Source organism: Vipera ursinii, assembly GCF_947247035.1.
Source record: "Vipera ursinii genome assembly, chromosome: 1".
NCBI classification, from domain to species: domain Eukaryota; kingdom Metazoa; phylum Chordata; class Lepidosauria; order Squamata; family Viperidae; genus Vipera; species Vipera ursinii.
Genome location: NC_139512.1, coordinates 294,027,510 through 294,053,060, shown reverse-complemented (window position 1 = coordinate 294,053,060; position 25,551 = coordinate 294,027,510). Strand labels below are relative to the sequence as shown.

The window sequence follows — 25,551 nt, the reverse complement described above, 5'->3', positions numbered from 1 at the left end:
TATTTGACTCATCTCCACCAAAGAAAGCACCAATTGCTCAGCTGGAAATTTCTCAAGGTCTCTGAAGAACTCTGCAAATTCCATTCTAATTAGAGTAAATACTATTCCAGGAGTTCCAATAAATTTAAAGATGGATGCAATGCAGATAGATACCTTGCACTGTAAGATGCCACTTTTGCAGCAACTCAACAGCAAAATAAAATCTGCCAAATAACCAATCTGATAACATACTAAGAAAGATCAGAAAGGCTGGGAAAGCCATTAAGGACAATATCAGCAGAGTTTCAAAATATCAACAAAACTGTTCGTCCAGAACATCTGAGCCAAATAACATCAGAGCTAAAATCTAAGTTTCAATATAGGTGTATAGCTCATTGGTCAGTAGAATGGTTTTTAGTATGCCAACTTCATTTTTTTTAAAAGAAAGAATGAATGTGTTTTTAATTTAAAAAATTCAGGTGAAGCAGAGAGGAAGATGTCACATTAGCCCACCCAGCGAATCAAGAGAAGAATGGAGTTTTAGCTTAATAAATAATGATAGTATTTATCATTGTAGACCAGTGATGGTGAACCTTTTAGAAACCGAGTGCCCAAACTGCAACCCAAAACCCACTTATGTATTGTCGGGTGCCAGGTGGGCGTGGCCCATTGGATGGGCGTGGCCCATTGGGTGGGTGTGGCTGCGGTGGTAACAGCAGACTGTGTGGGACTAAAAAGTTCAATCAATCAATTCCAACTTTGCAAATCTTTTTTTTCCTGCGAGTAGTTGAAATTGATTGATTGAACCTTTTTTTTCTGCACACGGTGGTGGAGGACTAAAGTGAAAAGGTTTTATAGGGCTGGGGCGACTGCGCATGTACACACAGAGAGGGCTCTGTGTGCCACCTGTGGCACACGTGCCATAGGTTCGCCACCACAGGGTTAGGGTTAGGCCAGCATGAACTCATAGAGCAAAATGGACATCACCAACAAACTTGGAGTGCTTGGGTATGCTTAGGAGGGCACTGAATTTTCTATCCTGCCCTATCTATGTTTACTGATAAAATACATGGGAAAATCCCATTGGAGGAAAATTCCACTTAGGGTTAGGGTTAGGTCAGCATGAACTCATAGACTTCCTGCAGTTAATATTAACATAAAAAGTAGAAGGAATTAACCATAGAAATCCACAACTCTTTAAGTTGCCAAGATTGGAGACCCCTGATTTAGTTCATAATCTGCCTAAGCTAAGAGAGAGTGTAGATGGATCATAAAGATTTCAGACGGATCATCTATAAATAGGAACATACACATCTTTCACAGCAATAGTATGGAAATGATTGTCATTGCCTTCTTTTTGCAAGATTTTTATTTACTTCTCTGACTAACCCTCTAGTTCAAGATTTTCTAACCTCGGCAATTGTAAGACTTGTGGACTTCAATTCCCAGAATTCCCCAGCTGGTGCAGGGAGTTGAAGTCTACAGGTCTTTAAGTTGCCAAAATTGGAGACCCGTGCTCTAGTTCAAAACCCTGGCAACCCTCCCATCCCAAGCTCTCATCATTGGGGCTGAAGTGTACTTAGGAGCACAGTCCTACTAACTAAATGTAAGTCTGCTAACTTTTTGACATCACCCGAAATTGACTTAGGTGCTTGATGAGGTTCATGTAAACTTTAAAATTAATATAGAAATCAAACAAAAACTAAATTTTGGAAAATAAGGAATAAGAAGAAACCAACATGGATTTGCTCACTCCTACTAGTCCTAATTTATAACTTGTGTTGCCTCAAACTGAAAAAGCCAACATGTCTACACATTGAACACATGACTAACTGCAGGAAGAAGCAAACATCATTTGAGTGACTTCAGCTGGGTGACCAGAGATTACTTAGAGTGTTCATTGTGTAATACCTGAATAGGATTACAATACAGTTGGTTAGCAAGGCATATAGAATAGCAAAATTAAAGCATTTTGTATAGTGCTTAAATTCTTTAATTTGTACTTGGAAGTTATAATAAAGGCTAGTGGTTTAGATATCTTCAAAAGATTAGCTAAATTCAGAGGGATGTATCTGTGACAACAAAATGCAATTCCAGCTGCCAGAAATCAAAAGAATTGTGGTGTTCATTCAGAGTAAATTACCAAATGTTTTCTGTGATCTGATGGACATTTTAGGGCTTGTCAATACAATTTTTACAAAACACAATGAACTCTATCCATGGGAGGAAAGAAACTAGAGACTTGGAAAGAAGCCAATATAGTATTAATACCTAAAGAAGGACTAGATTTGACTTTAACAAGACACTATAGGCTGAAATTATATAATAATGACTACAAGTTGTTTCACATAGATTTTAGCTGATAGACTAAAAATAATTTTGTAAGAATTCATTCATGAGAATTGATGTGGATTTTTATCTAAAAGACAGTTAAAAATCAATATTAGAATGCTGGACATTTTGGAATATTTGGAGCAATATAATGAAAAAATAAGCCACACTGATTTTCTTAGATGCAGAAAAGTGTCATGGATACTTATAATAAAGCTTCATATGAGAAGTGGTAAAAGGCCTAATTATATGCAAAAAAATATTCTTACTCAGAGGGTAACATCAAAGACTATTAAAAACTGAATGTGCCCCAGAAGTGTTACTTTCAACTTCAAATCAGATACTCATTTCTACATACCCCAATAAAAACTAAACATTATTTTGATTCCATGATAGAGCAAAAGGACAACTGGTAGTGAAGTCAGGTGTAATATTTGATATGTTGGTCATCATGTGGCTTAGTCTCAACTTTATCCTCCTTTTAAGAAGTATTTTACCTTTAGTACTAGCATCTTCTGGTACAGTTTGTCCATTCCCATGACTTAAAAGGACAAATAAATAAAGCTTTAATGAGATATTCAATACAGCATTCCATCTGTATATCAAAACATTGCTCTGTGTTTTAAAGAAAATTCCATACAAAACATCTGACAGGAAAATAATTTTTGATCAGTTGTTATTAACACGGAACCCATCACGAACATTTTAAAATGAACAAACACAATATAAAAGTTAGCATGAAAAAAAATCACATTAATTTAAGCTGTTTTTATACAAATCTTTGCAGCTATATACTCTTTTTAAAAATAAACCTCATCTTACTGGATTTAAATCAGTTCATGATGCTCATTAGGTTGACAATGTATTTTTCAAAGGTTAAAAGGATAACCACAATGTATGAATATGATAACTAAAAACAGAATTCTCAATTTAAGTGGCAATTGAACATTAACAAGTATATGCAAAATTAGACCCAGTCATTCTAAATTAAACATATTCAGGCATAAACTTCCAGCTCAAAACAATTTATTTTATAGGTATGATGTAAGGTTTCAAAGTCATTTCAGTGAATTTGTGGTTTCTGTGCTTTTTGCATCACTTCGGTGCCCATCCAAGACACACTGGCATACAACCACATATTAGCTACTCCGGAAGGGCAACAATTCAAAATCAAAATAATCACAACACTCTGCATATCACTCTGTATCTACCAGTCTATGCTCTGTTCACCAATAGCGTGTTGGCAATGCACTTATTTCTGCACATGCAGCAAGCTCTTTGCTGTTGTTTGCATTGATGTTAAGCATGTTAAAAAAACAGGACACTTAGAAGCAGCTGATTTTAAAGGCATTTGCAGGAACCATGCAAAGACTGAGACATAAAACTATGAAACTGACATCTAGAAATACTTCATGTAACAATTGCAATGGTGAAAAGGTTTGGCAAAGGTGAAAAGCTGTGTTTCATTTGGAAAACTTAGAAGATTCCAAACATTTAACAGGAAACCAAGAGAATTCAATTTCAGATTGGGTGGGTGGGTGGAAAAAAGGAAGGACGAAATTGAGATTTACTCCCATGCATATATCTGCAAGAAATGTATAATTTACTGGGAGTATGTCACCTGATCCAGTTCTTTGCCCAAAGGGCTTAATATTTTTTATAGGCACAAAGTTGTAGAGTCTGAAACCAGTTCCTATAATACATGACACAATCCAATACTTAATAGGCTGCTGGTACACATCGCTTTTGATACAAGCACTTCAGACTGTAAGAAATACACAGGAAATAAGAAACACATGAACATACTCAGAAACACACTAAACTACATAAAGAAATCCTTTTCCACTCTCACCTTCTCGCACAGCAACCTCGGGCTCACTTTTCTGTGAGATGGTCAGTGCCTCCACTGGCTCTTCCTTTGCTGGGAGAGGTGGAGGAGAAGGACCTTTAGCAACAGGATGAGTAATCTGGGTCTTGCCAAAGACAGGTGGCTGAACTCTAACTGCAGGGTGATGATATAGCTTGTTTCTATGAGAGCCAGAAACCGTATAGCCCATTCCACCAGGGCAGATTTCCTTAAAAGCAGCTATATTTGGGATGGGAAAACATTCCTTTTAAGAATCTAAAAATGTAACATTTTTGACACATTGGAAAACATAATAAAGAAAATCTGACATGAAGAACATTTTTATAAATGTTATGTATTCTATTGTTAAGCAAAATCACAAATTACACGACAGTAATATTGCATAAGTTACTTGGGAAGATATTTTGTTCCTTCTAGAAGAATAAATTCAACCAAACAATGGCATTTTTAAAGTAAATTCTAAATTCTGGATCAGGACCACATGAAGCATTCTGAGACTTGAAGCTTCTCTCTCCTCTCTAGTGCAGTCTTGAATAGGAGATTGGAAGCTAAATTAGTTACTCAAAATCAAATTTCCAAATATAAGTTTACTGTTCCAACATATTGTTTGGTTGATTGGGCAATTTATTATTTAAATGACTTGAAAATTCCTATTTCTGTTACACAAAACTTTTATTCAGAGGCAAAAAAACAAACTCCTTTAATTCCATCCGTTCCATCATCTACAATAAACTTGTATCCCATTCTTAGCATCATAGCTTCTTCCCACCTTAATTTGTCTCAGACACCTAACACAGCCTTAGGAATGCCACTTTGGCGATAATTACAAAGGATATTTTGAAGTCTAAACATGAAAACAAATATCACTTTAGAAAATGCTCACAGACATGCTCATTTTAGTGTGTTTGCGACCATCTTGTAAAATGAATTACACGGTAACAAACATTATTACTCAACAAATGCTTTGCAATTGGAAAGCTGGTCATTGCAAAATACAGAAGAGAAAAAAAAACCCTCATCTATTGTGGTTTCCAATGATAAGGGATACAATTATTACAAGAATATGGTGAATGATATTAGGTTATTATCTATGAGGTATGTTAAATACATGGGTGCAAATATATCCGTTTTCTGGGAACCTCTTACCTGTTCCTGGAAGGGGACATTTTTCACAGTGGGGGCCCCAGGCCTTGCCAACACTGCAACAGCAGAGCTGCTTGCTGAGCTGAACAGAGAGAGGGTGCATACACTGCTTTCCTGCACTGACATACCGGTAGCAGGGCCCTTTCTCTTCAATGACCATGGGATTATCAGCTGCAGCAAAAAGGGAAGGATGACGCTAAAGTTTACTTGAGAAACAAAACAGAGAAACACCACAGGAGTTCCACCACCAAATAAGAAAAACAACAACAACAACAACTTCAACGCATCAGTAGAGAGAAAAGGATGCTGATGTCTGAAAAACATTTCTCATACCTGACATCAATTTGATACAGTTCAAAAGTAAAGCCCAAATTGTTTAGAAGTAAAAGCCAGTGTTCAAATTAGATGCGGCCATGCTCCAATAACACAAAATTAGGAGAATGCCTTATTCCCATGCAGAAGCAAGCTTAAAGCAGGTGAACAGTAAAAATACCGAACGTTGACAGATCACACACTCACTTCCAACACTCATATTACAAAGCTATGTCACAAATGAATTACAAAAATGACAGTTTTGACTTGATAGGTAAGATCATTCCAGGTCACCAAGGAAACTGCTTTCTTTCAAGTCATTACTAATCCATCAATGCGCATAAATGAAATCATTGGCAAAAAGATCAGCTAACAGCACTATTCTTTCCCAAATCCTTTGTTCTTTTTCTGCAAGTCTTTCCAAATTCACATCACCCCAAATCTGAAATTCCTTCAGTTAACAGAACTACTGTTCTATTTTCTAAAAAAAAAAAACATAGTTATAAGATAGCAGATAGCAAGGAGTTAAAGTGAAATTAGAACATATCGTATCTCCTTCTGATATTATATATAAAAAACAAGCTATATTGGAAGGTCAAGAAATTTGAATTATGCTAAAATATGAAAAAAAATATAAGGAATAAGAATGCCAAATCAGGTATGATAATAGCTAATCAAAAGTTTAAGCCATGGTCATCAAGCTGGATCAAGTTATAAATTATATTTCACATGAATAAACAAGACACTTACCAAGACTATGGCTGAATAGTTATATTCATTTTAGTTTATTCCTTTTGTTTTTGCAGATTTGGCGTGGCTTTAATTTAAAAGACATTTTGCCTTTTCAAAGAAGAGCCCAGGTGGTATTACCAAGACTTGCCTAGATCCCAAGTGTTTTTATTGATTTTTAGCAGAATACATATTTAATTTGTGAATGGTTCAGAGGTTCTGTCCTAAGCCCAGAGGAACTATTAAGAATCAGCCTATCAATTATCCATCTAAATTAACAGACATTGCACAGCAGCATTAATTGGTAGATTTCACCCATATTCTGATATATGATTACACACAGGACATTAAAGAAATAATTGCTGATGTTCTTCAACTTGATAATCAAAGACCATTTTTCTTTGTAATTCTTCAAGTATAATCAAACCTAGAAAAAGTTCTTTTACTTCATCTATTTGCATAGAAACAAAAATAGGAAGAAAACATTTCAGCCTGAAACAATTTTTTGCAGATGCAGCCTAATTATAATTCAATTAAAGTACACGATCAATTTAAATACAGCTCCTGTATTTCAAGCCAACTGTGTGTTTGCATTTGTACACAATTACTTGTCTCTCTTTTATTCTTGGAAATGAGAAATCCAGAAAAAAGTGACAATATATTTATTGGGCTTCAAAATGTTTTAAAACAGCAGTGTATCTATAAAGGAACACGTTGTATTATTCCAGGATCTTGTTAAATTATTAGGTGCCTAGGCTGAAACAACCTATAATCTTTCTACTGAGCATGAAAGTCAGCAATGCAATACAGCTATGAAGTGACCATACAGTGTCAGGCCCATTCCATCACATATAGTTTTCTTAAACCAAATCTGCCTACAATCTGGGGTTAGTTTTTTCTCTTGCCTTGTTTTTTGGGGGGGTTGGTGGTGGTGACAGGAAACTGCATTTGTTTTAGAATGTTGCTTTTATAGTTGAAATCAGTTCTTGCAATGTAAACATTCATGTGTTGCACTCCATTTTACAATTTTTTTTAAACAGGCTAGTTTAAACAGCAAAACAGCCCACCTCTAACAAAGAGGTGACTTTTAAAACACAAAGATTCCCATAAAGACTCTTCTCCCAATCTCGGTCTCTCCAGTAACACATAAAAAGCAAAAAGATTTAAGGAATTCCGTAAAAAATCTATTCAAGATTCATTATAAATTTTGTCCAAATAGGAAAATGTACAGACTTCATTATGTGGTATTGCTACCTTCTCATATAAATTCCACTCCTCTACTTTCCCCACTCAAATAATATCTCCTACATTTCACTGTATCATTTTTAAAAAGAAATTTTCACCAAAGCTTTTCCATATGCAACTGCATGACTGCTCGGCTATCACCTCTATTACTTTTGTAAAGTTCTATATTTTCTGGCTTTGGGAAAAGAAAGAAAGCATCTTTTATTATATATTTATTCTAGGGCTGAGTTAAAAGAAAGGGAACCTTTTAGAGTCTCCAGCACAACAAGAATTCATAGGTAAGAACTAATCTGCAGTAGCATCCAATAAGTAATTCTTCTGATTTTTTTTTAAAAAAGGTCTATGTGTGTGGAAAACTCTTCCAATTACAACCATATAATCCAGAGGTGAGCAGTTATGGCCCCTTTACAACCTGTGGGCTTCAATTCCCAGAGTTCCTGAGTCAGCATGGCTCAGGAATTCTGGGACTTGAAGTCCGCAAATTGTAAACGAGTCATAGTTACCCACCTTGCTATAATCCAGGCATGTCAAACTGCCAGCCTGTGGGCCAGACACGTCATCCCGAAATCGTGCCCACCCCATTGCCGGCAATGGGGAAAGAGTTGTGATACGTCGCGCTACGTCACGTGACGTCACAAGTTTGACATGCCTGCAATGTTTTAATAATGCCAGAGACCAAACAATGATTTATTGGCAGAGAAAATGAGAATGCAGCAACTTTACATCACTGAGAGCTGATACAATATCCTTGCATGTGACACCACACAACTTGATGCTTATTCTTATTTCCAATAATTAATTCATATTTTAACCTTTATAAGAAATCACGCATGAGTTAATAAAGTGATTCTCAATTGGGACTAATCAGCGGCCAACTTTTACATTCTACTCCTCAACCACTTTTCCAAGTTTCAAAGGCAAACCACATCTTCTTATGTTTCTTTATACAAAAAGATCCCAAGTCATCCCCAGGTGTGTATTATGTTGGCAAAAATAGCATGTGAACTGGCTGGTCAAAGATATGCCCAATAACAGTTTCCATTAACTTGGCAGATAGGAGAACGGATCACTTCAACTATGGAAAATATACTTATTTATCTGAAAACAATGAGGTCAGAGATTGCTCGACTGACTTATATTACTCCATGCAGGCAGACATCTAAGCACATTTGAATTGGGCATGTGAGATATTTATGAACCATTTGAGAGTCCCGTCATGTAAAAGGCTTTTATTAAAAATGTGACTGCAACAAGGAGAACAAGGCTCTATTTTATTTAATTTACAACTCTTTGCAAAAGTTCTCACAAATGGGACTTGTAACAAATTGTTGCAGTTTGGTTCATTCTTCAAAAAAAAAAAAGTTTCAGCCAACCATCTTTTCAGAATCCTCCTTTACGATTTCCCCTCTCAGTGTTTCTATTTTTCTCCTTGCAATAAATCACAAACATGCTTTAGTTATTTAGCACAATCAGCTCCTCACTGGGTTATTAAAACATTAGGAGGAAAATAATGTATATATATGCAAAGCTAAGGGACTACTAACAGAGAATGGATTTGATTTTTTATATATATAACAGGACTTCGCATGATTTGAAAAGGATCCGGAAGAAATATTTTAAACTTTCCATGAGCATAATACCTCTTCCCTTTTCAATCAAGTAACCCTTTAAAAAGTTGTGGCTGCTGTAAGAGTCTCCTTAGCAAAGTTAGGAAGCTTTAATAAATGGAAAAGAAAAGCTGTATTCATGTAAGATCCAAAATACTTCTTGCTAATAATTTCTGAAGCATTCATAGCATGGCATAAAGAATAAAATAACAGACCTAGTAAAGTAATTATTAAGGGTGAAGGAGAATGATCCTTAATAACCCAGCAGTTCTTGAAAATGAAAAGACCAAATTAACAATGTAATGTCTGAGATGCTTCTTGCATAAGTAATAATAACCCTTAATTTCATGAGCCCATAGGCATTTAAGTGCTGATAAAATCATAACATATTAAAACATACCCCAATAACTTATTTTGTTTTTGTTATTTATTTGGAAAAAATGAGCATATGGTTGTTTGTTTTAATCAGACCCTATTGAGATCAGTGGGCCTTAATTAAGCAATTTTTTAAAAAAAAGTCAGTTATCTTACTCAGCCACTGATTAAGCTTCATTCTGGGGGGCAGGGAGAGTTGGCAAATGACCCGCTGGTGCATACCCCAAGAACTTATTTTGTTTTTGTTATTTATTTGGTAAAATGAACAATCTGGATCCTACTACAACATACAATCTGATTAAAACTGTCATTTCTCATTAACTTTTAAAGCAAAACAATTCTAAACAGTGAACTGAAACTTCTAGTCAGAATAACTGCCACAGGGACATTGAAATCAACAATGACTAAACTATTTGCAATACAAATTTTAAGAAGGCCAGGAGAAAACGCACAACTAAATGGTATTGATTGTTTTGGTTACTTACGGATACATCTGGAAAAAGTAGGATCTGGTACAAATCCCAGTTTGCAGGTACACCTATAGCTGCCCATGGTATTTAAACACTCACCATTGGGGCAAACCCCTTGTAACTGGCATTCATTAATGTCTGAAAAGGAATACAACTGGGTGTCAGTTAAATAAATCTATATTAGATTATCTATAAACAATTATATTAATCACTACTTATTACAGAATCTTTCAGTTCTCAAATCTGATCCCCATTTTTCTCGCATCTCTTTAAACAGAGAATGCCCATAAAATGCCCAAAGTGGCATTGATTTGTAAGATATAAATGAACCAATTTTAATATTTATTTATATCCCGCCTTTATTATTTTTTAACAAATAACTCAAGGTGGTGAACATATCCAACATACTTTCCTCCTTAAAAAATATAAAATCCTCCTAATAATTCAACTACTGAACAAATCTACTTGCATTATATTTATAACAATGAGTTTACTTCACATGTGATACTCAGTTTTAAAGTATTAATTTAAGAACAAGATACATCAAAAACTTAGCAGTATGGTTTTCTGGTGGTCTGGAAATTTAACAGTTTTGTCAAGCAAGGGCTGAACCCATAACCCTAGTCCTGTGTTGGTTTCATTAAACAGTGGTTGGTCTCTATTGAAATACACCCACAGAGTGGGGAAAATCCTGAATAATCCTGGTATTATTCTTTGAACCTTCTTCTGTGCTTTGAGGGAACAAAAAAATATTTAACTATATTTTATCTATCAAATTTATATTTTATCAGTGTAGTCACTATAACCTCATTTTACTCCATATCTTGACATATGGAACAGACGATCCCCTTGGCCTACTTTAATTATTTGTCCAAGGACATTGTATTGCTCTTAATGAAAAACAGGCATGCCAGTCTCCTGTGATTATATTGCACAATATAATGTACATTGTAGTAATGAACTATAATACCAGAATGTGCTGTGATCATAACTGTGTAAACCTTCCCTTAGGACTTAGGAAGAGAGATTTACAGTTTGCCCACTAGATGAACAACCAACTGTGTGAATTCATTTGTATTCAGTTCCTACATAATATGGCAAATCATCCCTCAGAAATAGGAATAGGACAATTTTTCATTGATAAATTGGTGTATTGTTTCAAGCATGTTGGCGAGGCATAGCATACTGTAACTCTATTAAATCCTGTAAAGCTATGATGGTGATATATGATATCTGCAATCATGACTATCAAACTAATAACAACTAATCTCCCATATGTATAGTATAAGACAAGTATCCTATAGCAATCCAAAAATAGAATTTCATGGACTTATCTACTTCCTATTTCTCCCCTATACTCTTTAATATAAAAAGAATATTAGCAGTTATTGATAGTTGCATGATAAACTCCTTAAGAAACCAATGTACTGATATTATCTTGCATTAAGCAATTGTATCCAGAGACCTAAATAACAAATCTTAACATGGGGAAGGGGAAAGCATTTGGAAATCATTGTTTCTTCAAACTTTGGACAAAAAGCCCTGTATGTTTTCTATTTGTTGCATGTTAATTAGTTAGTTAGTGATCACCTACTTGAAGCATCTTGTCCAGCTGCATATATTATATTGAAACCAATCTGCTAAAGCAGTTATGAATGGAATGAGATTAAAATGAAGGCTCTGTGAAAATAGCAGTTTTAAAATGCTTTAACAAATAAAATTCATAGAATAAATTTGTTATTTAAAAGCAGTTTTAGTTTGGTCTAGGACAGTATATAAATATATGGGCAATGAAAATCTATCTTAAAGGACACTAAAGATCCAGTTTGTGTCTTTCTGTTTCTATACTGAGAAACAATGTGGCACATAATATTTAGTTTTATAGCACAGATATTCTAAACAATTTGAATCCAATTTCAGACCATCAGCACCAAAGACGATGATGAAATGATATCTGACAGTTATGGTCACAACCACAGCAATCATAAATTGTTTAGTTTGATGCAGAAATGAACCCAAGAATCTGCCATATTCAATTTTATAGCATAGCCCACACAAAAAAATGTAAAGGCCTTGGACACTTTGTTGGCCAGGTGAAATTTGGAGCAAGTTAAAATCAATTCTTGAATTTCATCAGCAATTTGGTTTATCAAATACAATTCCAAGTGAGACCTATCAAGTTTAAACTCTACCTGTTATCTGTGAACATATCCAGAACCCAGACCTGATTATCAGACCTACCAAGATCTAATTTTTAAACTAATAGTCTTCATAAAAAAAATTATAGGATGGATATTATGGAACCCAAACCATTATATGAACTCAAATGGAAGGACAGAGATCTTTGATGAGATAATGTATTATTATAGACAATGAAACTATTAAATAGGACAGACAAAAAATGTTGGCTGACTGTGTCAGCCCATACATACAGCAGTCCTGAAGTTCAACGCCTACATATTTTTTTCCCCTGTTGATCCTAGCAGGCTGAAAGTGGGTGGGTCAGTGGGAAACAAGAAATAATCAATATGTTACATTTTTTCATTTTGGCTGGACTGCAGTCTGCCTAGAGCAACTGGATTAAATTTGTGACCTACGTACAATGTGTTCTTTTGTGCATCAAACTAAACAATTTATGATTTGGATGATCTTTCTATGACAAAACTATTTAAACTGAAAAACTGTATATTATATGTTATTTGTTAATTCAAGGTTTAAAAAGTAAATATTTCTAATTATGTTACTTCCACAGAATTTATTTTTAAAGAATTAGTGTTTGGGAAGGTAAAGGGCATTGGAGATTTGAAATAGATATTTCATTTATTTTCAATCTCAAGCTTCAGTCTTCTATATATATATAATTATCGTGAGCTACCCAGAGTCATTGGGATTTGGGTGGCAAACAAATTTGATAAATAAATTAAAATATTTTGCTCTACATAATTGTCAACAGGCATTGGGTAGTTCTGGTTTTTGTTATATTGCGTTTTCATTCCCTTCACTGAGCAACTAGTATACTGATTCTTTTCTCCCTATTTTGAATATATACAGTATTTTAAAAGTCCTTTCTGTTTTTCCTTAGCATTATTTAGCTCTCCTGATATCCCAGTTACAGTTCTGGGTTCCATGTCTTCACTCTTCCATAGCAACCTATTCCCCCCCCATCTTCTTGTATGCACTCTTACTTGTTTTTAGAGCTTCACTAAGCTTTTTGTAAAGCCACACTGCTTTTTTCTGCTGTCTTTTATTTCTTACCTCACCGAATTTGTCTGAAAGAATTTGATATTCTTTCAATATCTCATTTTTAAAGAACTACTCATCTTGAGTTCTGCTTCCAATTACCTCTTCTTGCCCTGGACTCTCATTTATCATTGCTCTGAGTTTATTACTATAAGATTTAATATATACATTTGATTAGACTCAGGGTACTTTCTCTTAAAATCGAGAGTTCAAAGATTACATAGTTACCTCCCCCCAAAGTATTTGTTACTTGAATTTTCTGAATTCAGTCTTCCCTATTGGTTAGCATCAAGTGAAGAGCAGCTGATTCTCTAGTACCTTCCTTCACTTTCTGAAGAAGAAAATTGTCAGCAAGACAAGTCAGGAATTTCAACTGGAAAGATTATGCCTGGCAGAGTTTCTTTCCCAACAGATGACAGGATAATTTAAATCCCTCATCACTATTGCTTCAGGCCTCTTGGAAAAATCTGTAATTTGCTTTTGAAAGGCATCACCATTTTCCCCTTTTTGAGGTGGGAAGTTACTAAACATTAACAACTGCACAGCTTTTATTTGTTCCTTTACTTTAACTCAGGTTCTCTCGATAGTATTAGTATGTTCCTTCACTTTCTAAGCAGAGGGAGATCTGCACAGTACATGTATGCTTCCCTTTCTGTGGCTCCTTTAGAACAGAATACCATATACTGTGGAAACCCCACCCCAAAACCTCTGATGAACTCTCTCAGCACTTTCATTTAGAGGTTCAACAGATGTTAAATGTGTTAAACAATGAAAGGAAAGAATGGATCAGTGGGATGCCAAGAGACAGAGTCTATGGCATTGAATAAATATCTCCTAGCACCTACATAATGGAGCAGTGGGCTAATGCCTCCTTAAGTAACACCAGCTGCCTGCAATTAGTGCAGGTTCGCATCCCACCAGGCTCAAGGTTGACTCAGCCTTCCATCCTTCCGAGGTAGGTAAAATGAGGACCCAGATTGTTGGGGGCAATTAAGCTGACTTTGTAATAATGCCGCTTGGGGTGTGTGTGAAAGCCCTAATAAGCAGGCATATACATAGAATGAAGGCTACTGCTAAGCTTGTAAGCCGCCCTGAGTCTTCGGAGAAGGACGGGATATAAATGGAATTAAAATAAAATAAAATAAAAAATAATGCTCCTGTCTTAATAAGAAGGCTCATCTACTGTGGCCTTCCACAAAATTATAATTTAATAACCATGCAAGAAACAAATTGTAGCACAAATGTCTGAATGGAATATGCAGGATGCACCAAAATATTACATATGAATACTCTCTCCTTATCTCTTCCTCTTTCAATCTATTAAAAAACAACAAGATTTGCTTCCATTTTTTATTTTATGCCAATGGATATGTTTAAACATAAATACATGGTTAAAGTTTACTAACAGTCAATTCCAAACTTCATTTAACAATCCAAGCATGTATCAACTAGCTATAAACAATAGTTGCAATGTGTAGTTCAGATGAGAGAGAACTCTGACCTGATCACAGATAAGCGGAAAGATGAATAAGCAGCTTATGACTTTAATACAAAGAATTACATGTAGACCACTGTAAACAACAGAGTTAAAACAGATTTTTCTGGAGATACATTATTTCACCATAATAATGCAGACATCTAGTTGCAAAGAAAAAGCTGTCCCCTGTTCAGCGGAACCACACTGAATGAAATAAAAGATGTGTTCACTTCAAAAAGAAAACCAACTGTAGTTGTAATAAAAGGATTAAGATTCACAAGAGGAGCATAAAGCAATTATTTTCCTTCAAAGCTTAAGTCTTCTTGATTCTATTATTCAAATCCAACCATTTATTTATTTGATTAATTTCTGTAGCCACCCATTTTAGCCTACTGACTCTGGGCAGCAAACAGTTCTAAAACACTTACTGTACACCGCCCAGAGTCTCTGATTGAGGGAGATGGCAGTTCAGAAATGTGAAATATAAATAAAATTATAAATAAAACAAGTAAAAGCAGTACAAAAATAAATGTATCCAGTAGCCAAGAAAATTATAACAGTTGACAGTTTAAACAAGAAATGGGGCTCTAACCCATTCAGGTCCCCAGACCTAGGAACAAGAGCAGACTTTTCAAACTTTGTGAAAGGTCAACAGGGTCAGGACCACCCCGTTTTCTGAAGGGAGGTGGTTCCAAAGGGCAGGATGGGCTACATGTCTCCTGGTCTCTGCCAGTTGACATTCCTTGATTGAAGGGACTTGCAACCTACCCAACCTACCAGACCCAATTGGCCAAGTGGAAACTATTGGGAACACGGTTCCTTAGATAACCTAGCATACAGGTCTTTAAAGGTGACAACCAACACTTTGGATTGCATCTGGAAACACACTGATAACCAATGCAACTCATGCAGTGGTAATCTTACACGTGTTGTATATCTGACACCATTTACTACCTATGCAGCCACAGTTTGCACCAGTTGAAGCTTCTGAATGCTGTTCAAGGGCAATCCCATATACAGTATATTGCAGTAGTCCAAACCTTATGTGAAATCAATAGACCTTTTAAAGTTGATGAATGTATGAGCATTTGTTGTAAATACACTTTTTATTTATTAGATTTTTATCCCACCTTATTAGTTTACAAATAACACAAGGCAACATACATACATAAATACTATTTCTTCTTTCTCATTCCCCCACAATAGCAATAGCAATAGCATTAGACATATATAATTTCATAGTGCTTTACAGCCCTCTTTAAGCAATTTACAGTCAGCATATTGCCCCCAACAATCTGGGTCCTCATTTTACTGACCTCAGAAAGGCTGAATCAACCTTGAGCCGGTGAGAATCAAACTGCTGGCAGTCAGCAGAATTATCCTGCAATACTACATTCTAACCACTGTACCACCTTTGTTAGGTAGGCTGGACTGAGAGCGAGCAACTGGCTCAAGGTCACCTAACTGGCTTTCATGCCTAAGACAGGACTAGAACTCACAGTCTCCTAGTTTCTAGGTCAGCACCTTAAGCACTATATCAAACTGATATTTTAATTTAAATTTAATGAAGGAAATGGGTGACTGTATAGAATACACAACACTTGAAGAACCAATCTGCTGCTTCAAAAGTCTACTTGACCTTTGGGCTAAGAATGCTTTTTGTAATAGCATTCACACTGTGGAGTTTGCCTATTTAAGACGTCTCCCTAGGCCAGTGATATTTTGTGGCCTCCAGATTAGTTCTAGAGCAGGGGTCTTCAACTCGGCCCTTTTATGACTCATGGACTTCAACCTCCAAATTCTTCAGCCAGCGTGCCTGGCTGAGGAATTCTGGGAGTTGAAGTCCATGAGTCATAAAAGGGCTGAGTTGAAGACCCCTGCTCTAGAGTGTACATGGCCAAAATATTTAGCCCAGAGTTGGAGAAATTATAGACGAAGATAGTACATTAAGGCTAGCAAAAGTTGTTTCTCCAGAAAAGAACTAGATCAACAAATTTATTTTCTTCTGATAAAATGATGTCATGTCTCCATAGGCTAGTCTCCTAAGGTCTTTCAGAGGTTAAATACATTTAAAACAAAATATATGTCCTCTGTCCTAACCATTTTCATAATCAAATTAAACTATTTTACCATGATGGATTTTCTTAACTATTAGTTTCTATAAACTCCCAAGTTAAGCTTTTAAATTATTTGATGTTACTGTATAATACTAAGTATTGATATAATATGATTTTAAATTATGTTGAATGTGAACATACTTAGGCAGTGGGAATTCATACTATATTAAGACAAATAATATAATATATAATTATTGTACTTACTGATACACATACAAGTAATGCACTTAAAATTGTTTTTGCTGCTGATAATCATATAATCCTTGTTTTTTAGTAGAACTTTGTCTTTTTCCTAATAAAATGGTTAGGTCAAATGTATCCCTCTAATTCCAATTAAATAGAGAAAAAAAATTAAATCAGAAAAATTACTCAAAACAAATGCTACAAATGTCTTACCTTGACAAAAGGTTGCATTAATTCTCTTGTAACCTTGTGGACAATCCACTACCTGGCTATATCCAAAATAAGCTAAATTTGAGAGGAAACAAAATTAAAAAATGAAAAATGATCCATCTATTATCATCCAAATGTTTTAATATCACACCTCTTTTTTAAGGGTGGAATTCTGATCCCAAATAAAAAGTTATACAACATTTAAATGTGTCTTAATACTGCTAATTTGCTTTTGGGAATTATTTAGTCCCAATTAGCATTAAAAGTATTTCAGTCTTGAAGGCAGCAGAATTCAGGACACCAGAAGCCACAAAAAGTCTATTTTCATTCAACAACTATTACTATCAGATCAGCAATATTCCTCTTTTTTTAAAAAAAAGTAAAACTATTATGGAAACAAAGTAACTCTGGAATCAGTTTCCTGGGAATGAGTCAACCACCACCTAAATGTCAAAAATCTGAATGTCTTGTTTAGATGTTTTCTCCTTTATTCTTATGGTTTGTTGGAGATCTTAGATGCATCACTTCTATTTTCCTGTAAAATTAGTAGGCGCCTGAATGTTTTCTTTTTCTCCTCATGAAATAGTGAGCTACACTGCAACCAAATACAGGAAGGAGAAATTCTCTACTCCTTGGAGTCTCGTTATGAATAGATCCTCTTTAATTAAATAGACTAATTAATATAAATGGGCTCTATTTCCTCTTTCTTCAATGCAAACATTAATGCCATCTGAAAAGATCTTTGAAGCACATAGCACAGACCCAGCTTTCTTATTGATTTTCAGATTAGGCTGGAAAAAAGCTTCCAAATGCTTCCACCACTTTCTCTGAAAGAAAAATATACATATACTGTGCAAAATAACAGAAAACATATTTTTAAAAGCTTACCTGGTTTCTTTGGACATTTTTGGCACTTGTTAAAACCCCAGGAAGTTCCCACAGTCCCACAGCAATCTTCTTGCTTGGAGAGGCCAGGAAGTGCTTTGCTACACTGGAAAATGTTGGAAAATCTCAATTTAGTCTTTCTGAAAGACAGATGTCTTCTTCCATGTTGCTAATTCAGGATCACCCCGGACCAGGTGGCTTTTAAGATTCACATGAATGTAAAAATTTCTGTTTCAGGTCTTCAGTTTTTCCAGTGGGAACAAGCATTTTGTTTACAATACATTTCTCAAAACCCTTTTGTAAATTAGTCTTCACTTATTACTATGGCTGCCCAAGACTTCTTATCCTGTTTGGGGTTCCAATTTTCTTTTCATGCTGAAATCACATGAGCCATTTGCCTTCTCCCTGTATGCCTGACTTTGAAATGTGTGTATGTACGTATATATGTAAGTATGTATGATGAATTCAGCTAAAGGTGACATTTGGTATGCCACTAAAAATGCTGTATTTTCAATGGCATACCAGAAACCAGTGAGGCAACAGCCAACAGCCTGGTTAAAAGGATGAAACCTAAGAAAAACAATCAAAAATGTTATTCTGGAACAACTGAAAACTGCAGAGAGAAAAAAAAACCCTACTCTATATTGGAGAGGAATTTTTAAGAAGATGCATATCCCAGAGATACAGTACTAAAACATTGACCTGTTCAGAAGAATCCTGGGCCAAATGTTATGGAAAATGCTAATTATTGTCAAGACGATTAATGAGAATTAGTAAGTACTACCATCTGTCCTGATTCAGGAAGGAGCAGGAGCCCTCCTAAACTGCAGGATAGGTGAGTGATCTAATGGCTTTTCTAAAGGTAAAGGTAAAGGTTCCCCCGCACATGCGTGCTAGTCGTTTCCAACTCTAGGGGCCGGTGCTCATCTCCGTTTCAAAGCCAAAGAGCCAGAGTTTGTCTGAGGACGTCTACGTGGTCATGTGGCCGGCATGACTAGACGCCAAAGGCGCACGGAACACTGTTACCTTCCCACCGTAGTGGTCCCTATTTTTCTACTTGCATTTTTACGTGCTTTCGAACTGCTAGGTTGGCAGAAGCTGGGACGAGTAACAGGCGCTCACTCCGTTACGGGGCACTCGGGATTCGACCCGCCAAACTGCCAACCTTTTGATCGACAAGCTCAGCGTCCTAACTCACTTCTAGCATACCCTTAAATGTACAAACCTTTCCTTTCAGCATCAGTAGAGTGAGCCAGCCTTAGATAGAATTGCTTTTTCTTGGGAAAGATGTGAAATTTACAGGTGAACAAAAACTTTAGCACCTATTTATCCTTCTTTATACCAACAACTCAAATGTTTCTTTATAAATATATATATATATATATATATATATATATATATATATATATATATATATATATATATAATGCTTTTCCTCACTGTTCTCATAAGGAGAAAGTAGTGCTAGTGCTGCACAGAATCATTTCTGCCAGTCCCTATGTTACATTTATTAAAAAATGTTTCTAGTTACTCATCTCATTGCCGAATTGACGCTCTGTTTATTGCTGGAACTGAAAAGATAGACACGCCCTTTCTTCTCTCTGGATAACTTACACACAGAGCTAAAACAGATCTAAAAATTCCATTTTGAGTTGACCACCCCAGATTTGTAACACAAACATTCAAGAAGAAGCTGTTCTTGGTTTTTTTTAAAGAAATACAAACCTTTTAACAAAAATGTTAACTATTATCACAAAATTCAAATTTCACTCCCAATTTTTCAATGTCTCAGACAAGCCATATTCAAAAATTAGCCATTAAAACATTAAACAGAGACAACATATTAACTATAGTCCAATTATATCACTACATTTGTGGGATAATTGAACACTGATTTCCAATGATAATTGATTTCAGTTTATTATAAATCAAATGCTGCTGTTTAAACAAGTCAGAAGCAATAAGATAGAACTGATACAAAAGCAGTATTTGAATGTTGACATTCTACTAGATTCAACTTTCCATACATATTCTTCAGAATTTGAAAACTGATCAGATGTATAAAGATCATAACATTCCAAAAATCTTTCCAAACATTATTTAACACACCAAATCATGAGTAAATTTAAAGTCCTGAGTAAAGAACTACAACTGTTTTTACAGATTAATAGCTGACTAATACACATATGCATAGACACACATAGTTTTTCCCATCTAGGGCCCTAGAGCCTCCAGATGCTGGTACAACTACCAGTGATACTACACCCCAAACCTATTGCTGAAATTTCCCAGCACCTTCATGTAAGTGTTGAACAACAGAGGTTAAAAAAATATATCAACACCTGAGGTATGCCATATATGAGAGGCCATGGGGCTGGCCTTTCCTTCCCATCACCACTGACTGAAACCTCCTGCTAATGGAAATATATACAGCTCCTAAGGCCATAGGAGGTCCAGATACTTTATCTATTATTTACAGTATCAAAAGTAGATGAGAATTCTATCAGGACCAGAATGGATGCACTACCTTTATCTAAATCCAAACAAAGATACTGTAATTCACTGTGACCAATGGCTATGGTGGCACAGTGGTTAGAATGCAGTACTGCAGGCTACTTCTGCTGACTGCCGGCTGCCTGCAGTTTGTCTGTTTGATTCCCACCGGTTCAAGGTTGAATCAGCCTTCCATCCTTTCGAGGTTGGTAAAATGATGACCCAGATTGTTGGTGGCAATATGCTGACTCTGTAAACTGCTTAGAGTGGGCTGCAAAACACTGTGAAGCAGTATATAAGTGCTATTGCTATTTCCATTCTGTGACCATGCCTTCATAGCAACTAATAGGAGCCTGAATAATCCATTTCCTCCAGGGTACTCTGTAGCAGAATTCCCACAAGCCTATCAATTGGACAATAATGATAAGTGGTCCAGGAAGGGCTTCTTTAAGAAGAGTTTGCACTTTTTCAAGGTTACAAGCATCATCTTCTCTCCTAAAGAACACTGATAATCTCCCACCAACTAGCCTTCTGTTTGTTAAAATGGATTTAAAATGGTTGATTTTAGTTCATTTTGTCCTAAAGAAGGTGTGATTCCAATTTTACTATTTCAATCCCCCCCTCTGATTTAGTTTACATACTATGTTGCAACTGTGTGTCTTATGTTCATCATCAGTCATGGAACTCCTGTTTCACTACTGGCATTATCAATAACCAGACTTTGTTCTGGCCACATCATCACCTTTTGTAATAGGTTTGACACCTCCAGATCATCTTATGATATTCTGATGTATTAGTAACTAATGATGTTTCTTTCATACTGGCAGACTTATTATCTGGCACCCAAACTGGATTAATGTTATATCTATGCTCATACAATTTTTAAGAAACAGTACCCAAGTGGTTTTCCATTTCTTTCTGAATTTGGAACTGCTTTTCATAAATTGCTTGGCTTTTTTCACATCTAAATGTCTTTAACCCCTTTATGGATTACTGTTACTTTCTCCTCTCTCTTTGACTTTACCAGCAAGAGTGACCCCCTCCATCAGAATCTTATTCTGCTGCTGGCATCATTCTAAGGATCACTGAATTACTGAGTAATTCTATCATACCAAAGTGGTGACATACAAGAGTAAAATACTATACTCTGGATATCAAATGGAAAGTAAAATAATGCAATACTTTCTTATTTTCTCTGAAGTATACAATCTATTGTATAATTTGTTTACTCCAAACTATGCCTTACTGAATGCACTGGATATCTCTGCTATTCTGTTATAACTCCAACCTGCGTGTAGACTAGATATTATTCATATTAACAGCTAATATAGGAGAACACCAAACTGAGAAAGTCACACGCCAAATACAATGCCTCAGTTCCATAATCTATAGAACTGAACTACTGATATATCCTCCTGAATATAAAACAGCATATTTCATAATAGTATGAAACTCTTATGAAAGTTACATCTAATGTACAAACCCAATAGTTATATCACATATGGTATGTTGAAAATTAAGGAATAAAAAATACAAACAAATGCTTAACTTAGAGTCATCAGGCAATTTACTGCTCTGAAAATAAAATTATTATACAGATGCCATAGTACTGATGATACACTGATGATACACTGAATTAAAAAAAATGGCCAGGAGTTGATTATCGTCCAACATAACTTAAAACTCAAATAACAGACAATAATTATATGAGACATTTTCACTTAGTGCTATTGGTGCTACAAGCCAGGGGAATTAAGGAAAAAAATATAAACCTATTATATCTAGAAACTAGGTGCCAACTCTACAAATGAGCATGGCTGTAGCCATTTTTCCTATTCATTTTCAGTTGTCAGATAGAACAGAGGGAGGGGGGGTTGCCCAGGTGCTTCGTTAGTCTAAATAATCTTTTGTCCTGTGGGAACCAAGGTCATCAGCTGCTCCCGAGACTGCAGGCTGGGCATTGCAGTATTGGGGAACGTTACGTATTGGGGAACGTAGTTGCTTGCATAGTTTTAGGGGAGGGATTTTTTAACTTTGTATTGGGGAATTGTTACATGTGTCTCCAGACTTGGTTTCACTTTTTACGTGCCAATACTTTGTAACTAATAAACATGTTCTTTGAGGAATTTGCAAGCCTTGGAGTTCTGCTTTATTCATCTCTGTCTATAGGAACCGTGACACAAGGTTTCTAACCTGGACTGGGCAAGAAACAGAAGTGCCTAATCTTTAGTTTAGTTATCTTAATTAGACTCAATAGAAGATTCCCAGAACATGGTTCAGTAAGGCTATAAACTTCATTATGGACAAGAATATAGGCTCTAATACTTGAGTTGATTGACAACTGCAAAGCAAAAACCTCAGAGATTTATGTATTGTTTCCTAGAATTTACACTCTATTTGTTGCAATTTAATTGATTCTTGGAAGATTCTTGGAGGATACAGGTGGAGGTCTTAGAAGATTGATATGTATTTACATGAGGGTCCTCCCTTGGCTGAGAACTTCTAGTTCTTGCTTCACAAGCCTCAGTCATTGCATTACCTTGGGAACGTGGGGTGTTTCTGCCACCACATTTTGTGCACACCCTCATTTTCACTTCCCCCTTTTTACTCTTCTTGTATATTTTGTTTTATGTGGCCTCTAAGATATGTAAACATGAACTCCTAACCGCAGGGTAACCTCAGCAGACAGCAGTATTTAGCTTATCTTGGCTAATCTCAGAAGGCAAATAGGGTCAGACCTAGTTAGCATATGGATGGAAGAACACCAAGGAATTCTGAGGATGCTTCTAGACCAAAAAGTTAACAACAACAACAAAAAATCCCATAACGGTAGAATGGCAAGCTGTTTCCACATCTGTCCTAACAAAATTGCTTGGATGCAGATACCAGGAGCTGAATTCAATTCAAGGGTGCTTTTACTTAACTGTAATTCAAAATCTTTTTTACAAAATGCTTACTATTTTCCTTTGCTTGTTAACACTCATGTTTTCAATCATAATAATAGAGATGGACTTGTAAAGAGACAGTGATTAATAACCATAATTAATAGAATAATACTGATTCATAAAAGAAACACATCTTTCCCTTTTAATCAGCCCTGGATCAATCACAGTGGACATTATGTATTCTGCTTGTTAGATTTGTCTCTAAATGTGAGCAAATCTGTTCTTGTGGTTCAGACTCAATGAAGAAGGCCCTTCCCCAACTCTCCAAAAGTGAGAAAGGGCCTTGCTCACCATCTGTTTCAACACTGTTGAGCTACTGCACATACTTGATCTGAGCCAAAAGGCCGAGAAGTGATCCATGCACATAAGCTACTTCTACAATAAAATAATAGAGCTCTTAATGCAAATGACAGCTTCACAAGCAATGCCAAATGTTGCTGATGTGAGCATCTGAAATACTCCCATAATTCTGTGAATCATCTGCTGCCTTCTGTTGGGATTTTTCATTTTAAAAACAATGTGTCCAATAAAAAGGGATATTATAATATTGGGAAATAACTGAAATCAACTAATGTAATCTGTGAAGTCATGGCTTGGATTCTGCTGGGAAGCAGTAATTTTGATTGCCAGAATTTTGTTCTGAGATAATGACTCCCTGCAAGTCATTGGAAGGACACAATACTCCTCTACAATACAGGTAGTTGTGGCTTAATGGCCCTAACTCAGTGGTGGGATTCAAATATGTGAACAACCGGTTCTCTGTGTGGATGCTGCTCCTGGAAGCAGCAAAAAAATTAGCTACCAGTTCTGCCTTAGTGGTGCGAACCGGCTGAATCCCACCACTGCCCTAACTGGGATGTGAATTTCCATTTCCAAGTGATTTAATCAGCAGGTGAAACATCACATGACCGCACAGCTTTGTCTCAGATGCATTTGTTAGGCCAGGACTGTGTTGCTTTTAGGCAAGGATTTTCTCCTCCTCTGCTTTGCTCATCTCTGCTTCAACTCTCCCCACCAACCTAGGTACCCTAAGACGGCTAGGTAACTCCAGCTTGGCTAGAGAAACTTGTCCAGCATTTGGTTTGGCTTCCAGTATTTTCTTAAAGGATCAAAGATCAGTGCATTGACTTTGATCAATTAACTGAATTTGCATTTGAGGCTTTTTCTATCTGGTACACGTCTTCTGATATTAAACAATAAAAATGATTACTTTTTTATTTCTCTCTTTTTATACAATTGCCAAACTGCAATATCTGTGCACTGTAGGAGATTATATTTCCTGTGCTGCCTGATGTGTTGTATGTATGGGAACCATTCTCACTTAAATTTAGTTAGATTTCTATTATGTCTATATACTATTAGTTTTGCTATTGCTGTGTATTTTCCAAGTTTAAGTTCCCAACCAGATATTGTCAGAATTGTCTTTTATTCTCATTGCTCAAAGCATGTATCTCATTCAATTCTTTTCATTGTTTTCTTTTCTATTTGTTTATCTATTTCTACCTTTTTACCTTTCGTTGATACACATACACACAAACACACACATATAGATACCAATTAACAATACAGTGGAGATTTTAATATCAAGTAATTTAGCTTAAGACTGAAACCTTTACTATATTACAAATATTTTGATACAAGTTGCAGAGTATTCTTTATTTTTTCCTTCCCAATGTTATTTTTAACCTTGAATGAAAAAGCCAAATAATTTTAATGTTCATATCTTAAATTATAGCTAATATTAAAATACTTATTTTGTTTTATTTCCAATATTCTAAGTAGTCTAAATAATAGAATGCCAAGAATTTGTAGTTATATAAATATCACCATCTTAAAATAGAAAAAGACTTCAGTGCTGTAAAATATTTTAAGCTATTTATGAAGAAAAATACCCTATACGGAAAAGCACAAAATATGTGACTTTAACATTGTTTTAAATTAAT

General features: G+C 35.6%; 1 protein-coding gene across 1 annotated transcript in view; it reads right to left on the bottom strand.

Moving 5' to 3' along the window:
• Positions 1 to 25,551, bottom strand: part of LTBP1 (latent transforming growth factor beta binding protein 1) — a 207,563-nt gene that overhangs the window by 72,130 nt on the left and 109,882 nt on the right. The window contains exons 8-12 of the mRNA XM_083349128.1: positions 18,174 to 18,276; positions 17,289 to 17,360; positions 10,074 to 10,196; positions 5,324 to 5,491; positions 4,163 to 4,396 (exon numbers count right to left, since the gene is read on the bottom strand). Coding sequence (XP_083205254.1) covers positions 4,163 to 4,396; positions 5,324 to 5,491; positions 10,074 to 10,196; positions 17,289 to 17,360; positions 18,174 to 18,276 — 700 coding nt within the window. The remainder of the gene's footprint in view (positions 1 to 4,162; positions 4,397 to 5,323; positions 5,492 to 10,073; positions 10,197 to 17,288; positions 17,361 to 18,173; positions 18,277 to 25,551) is intronic.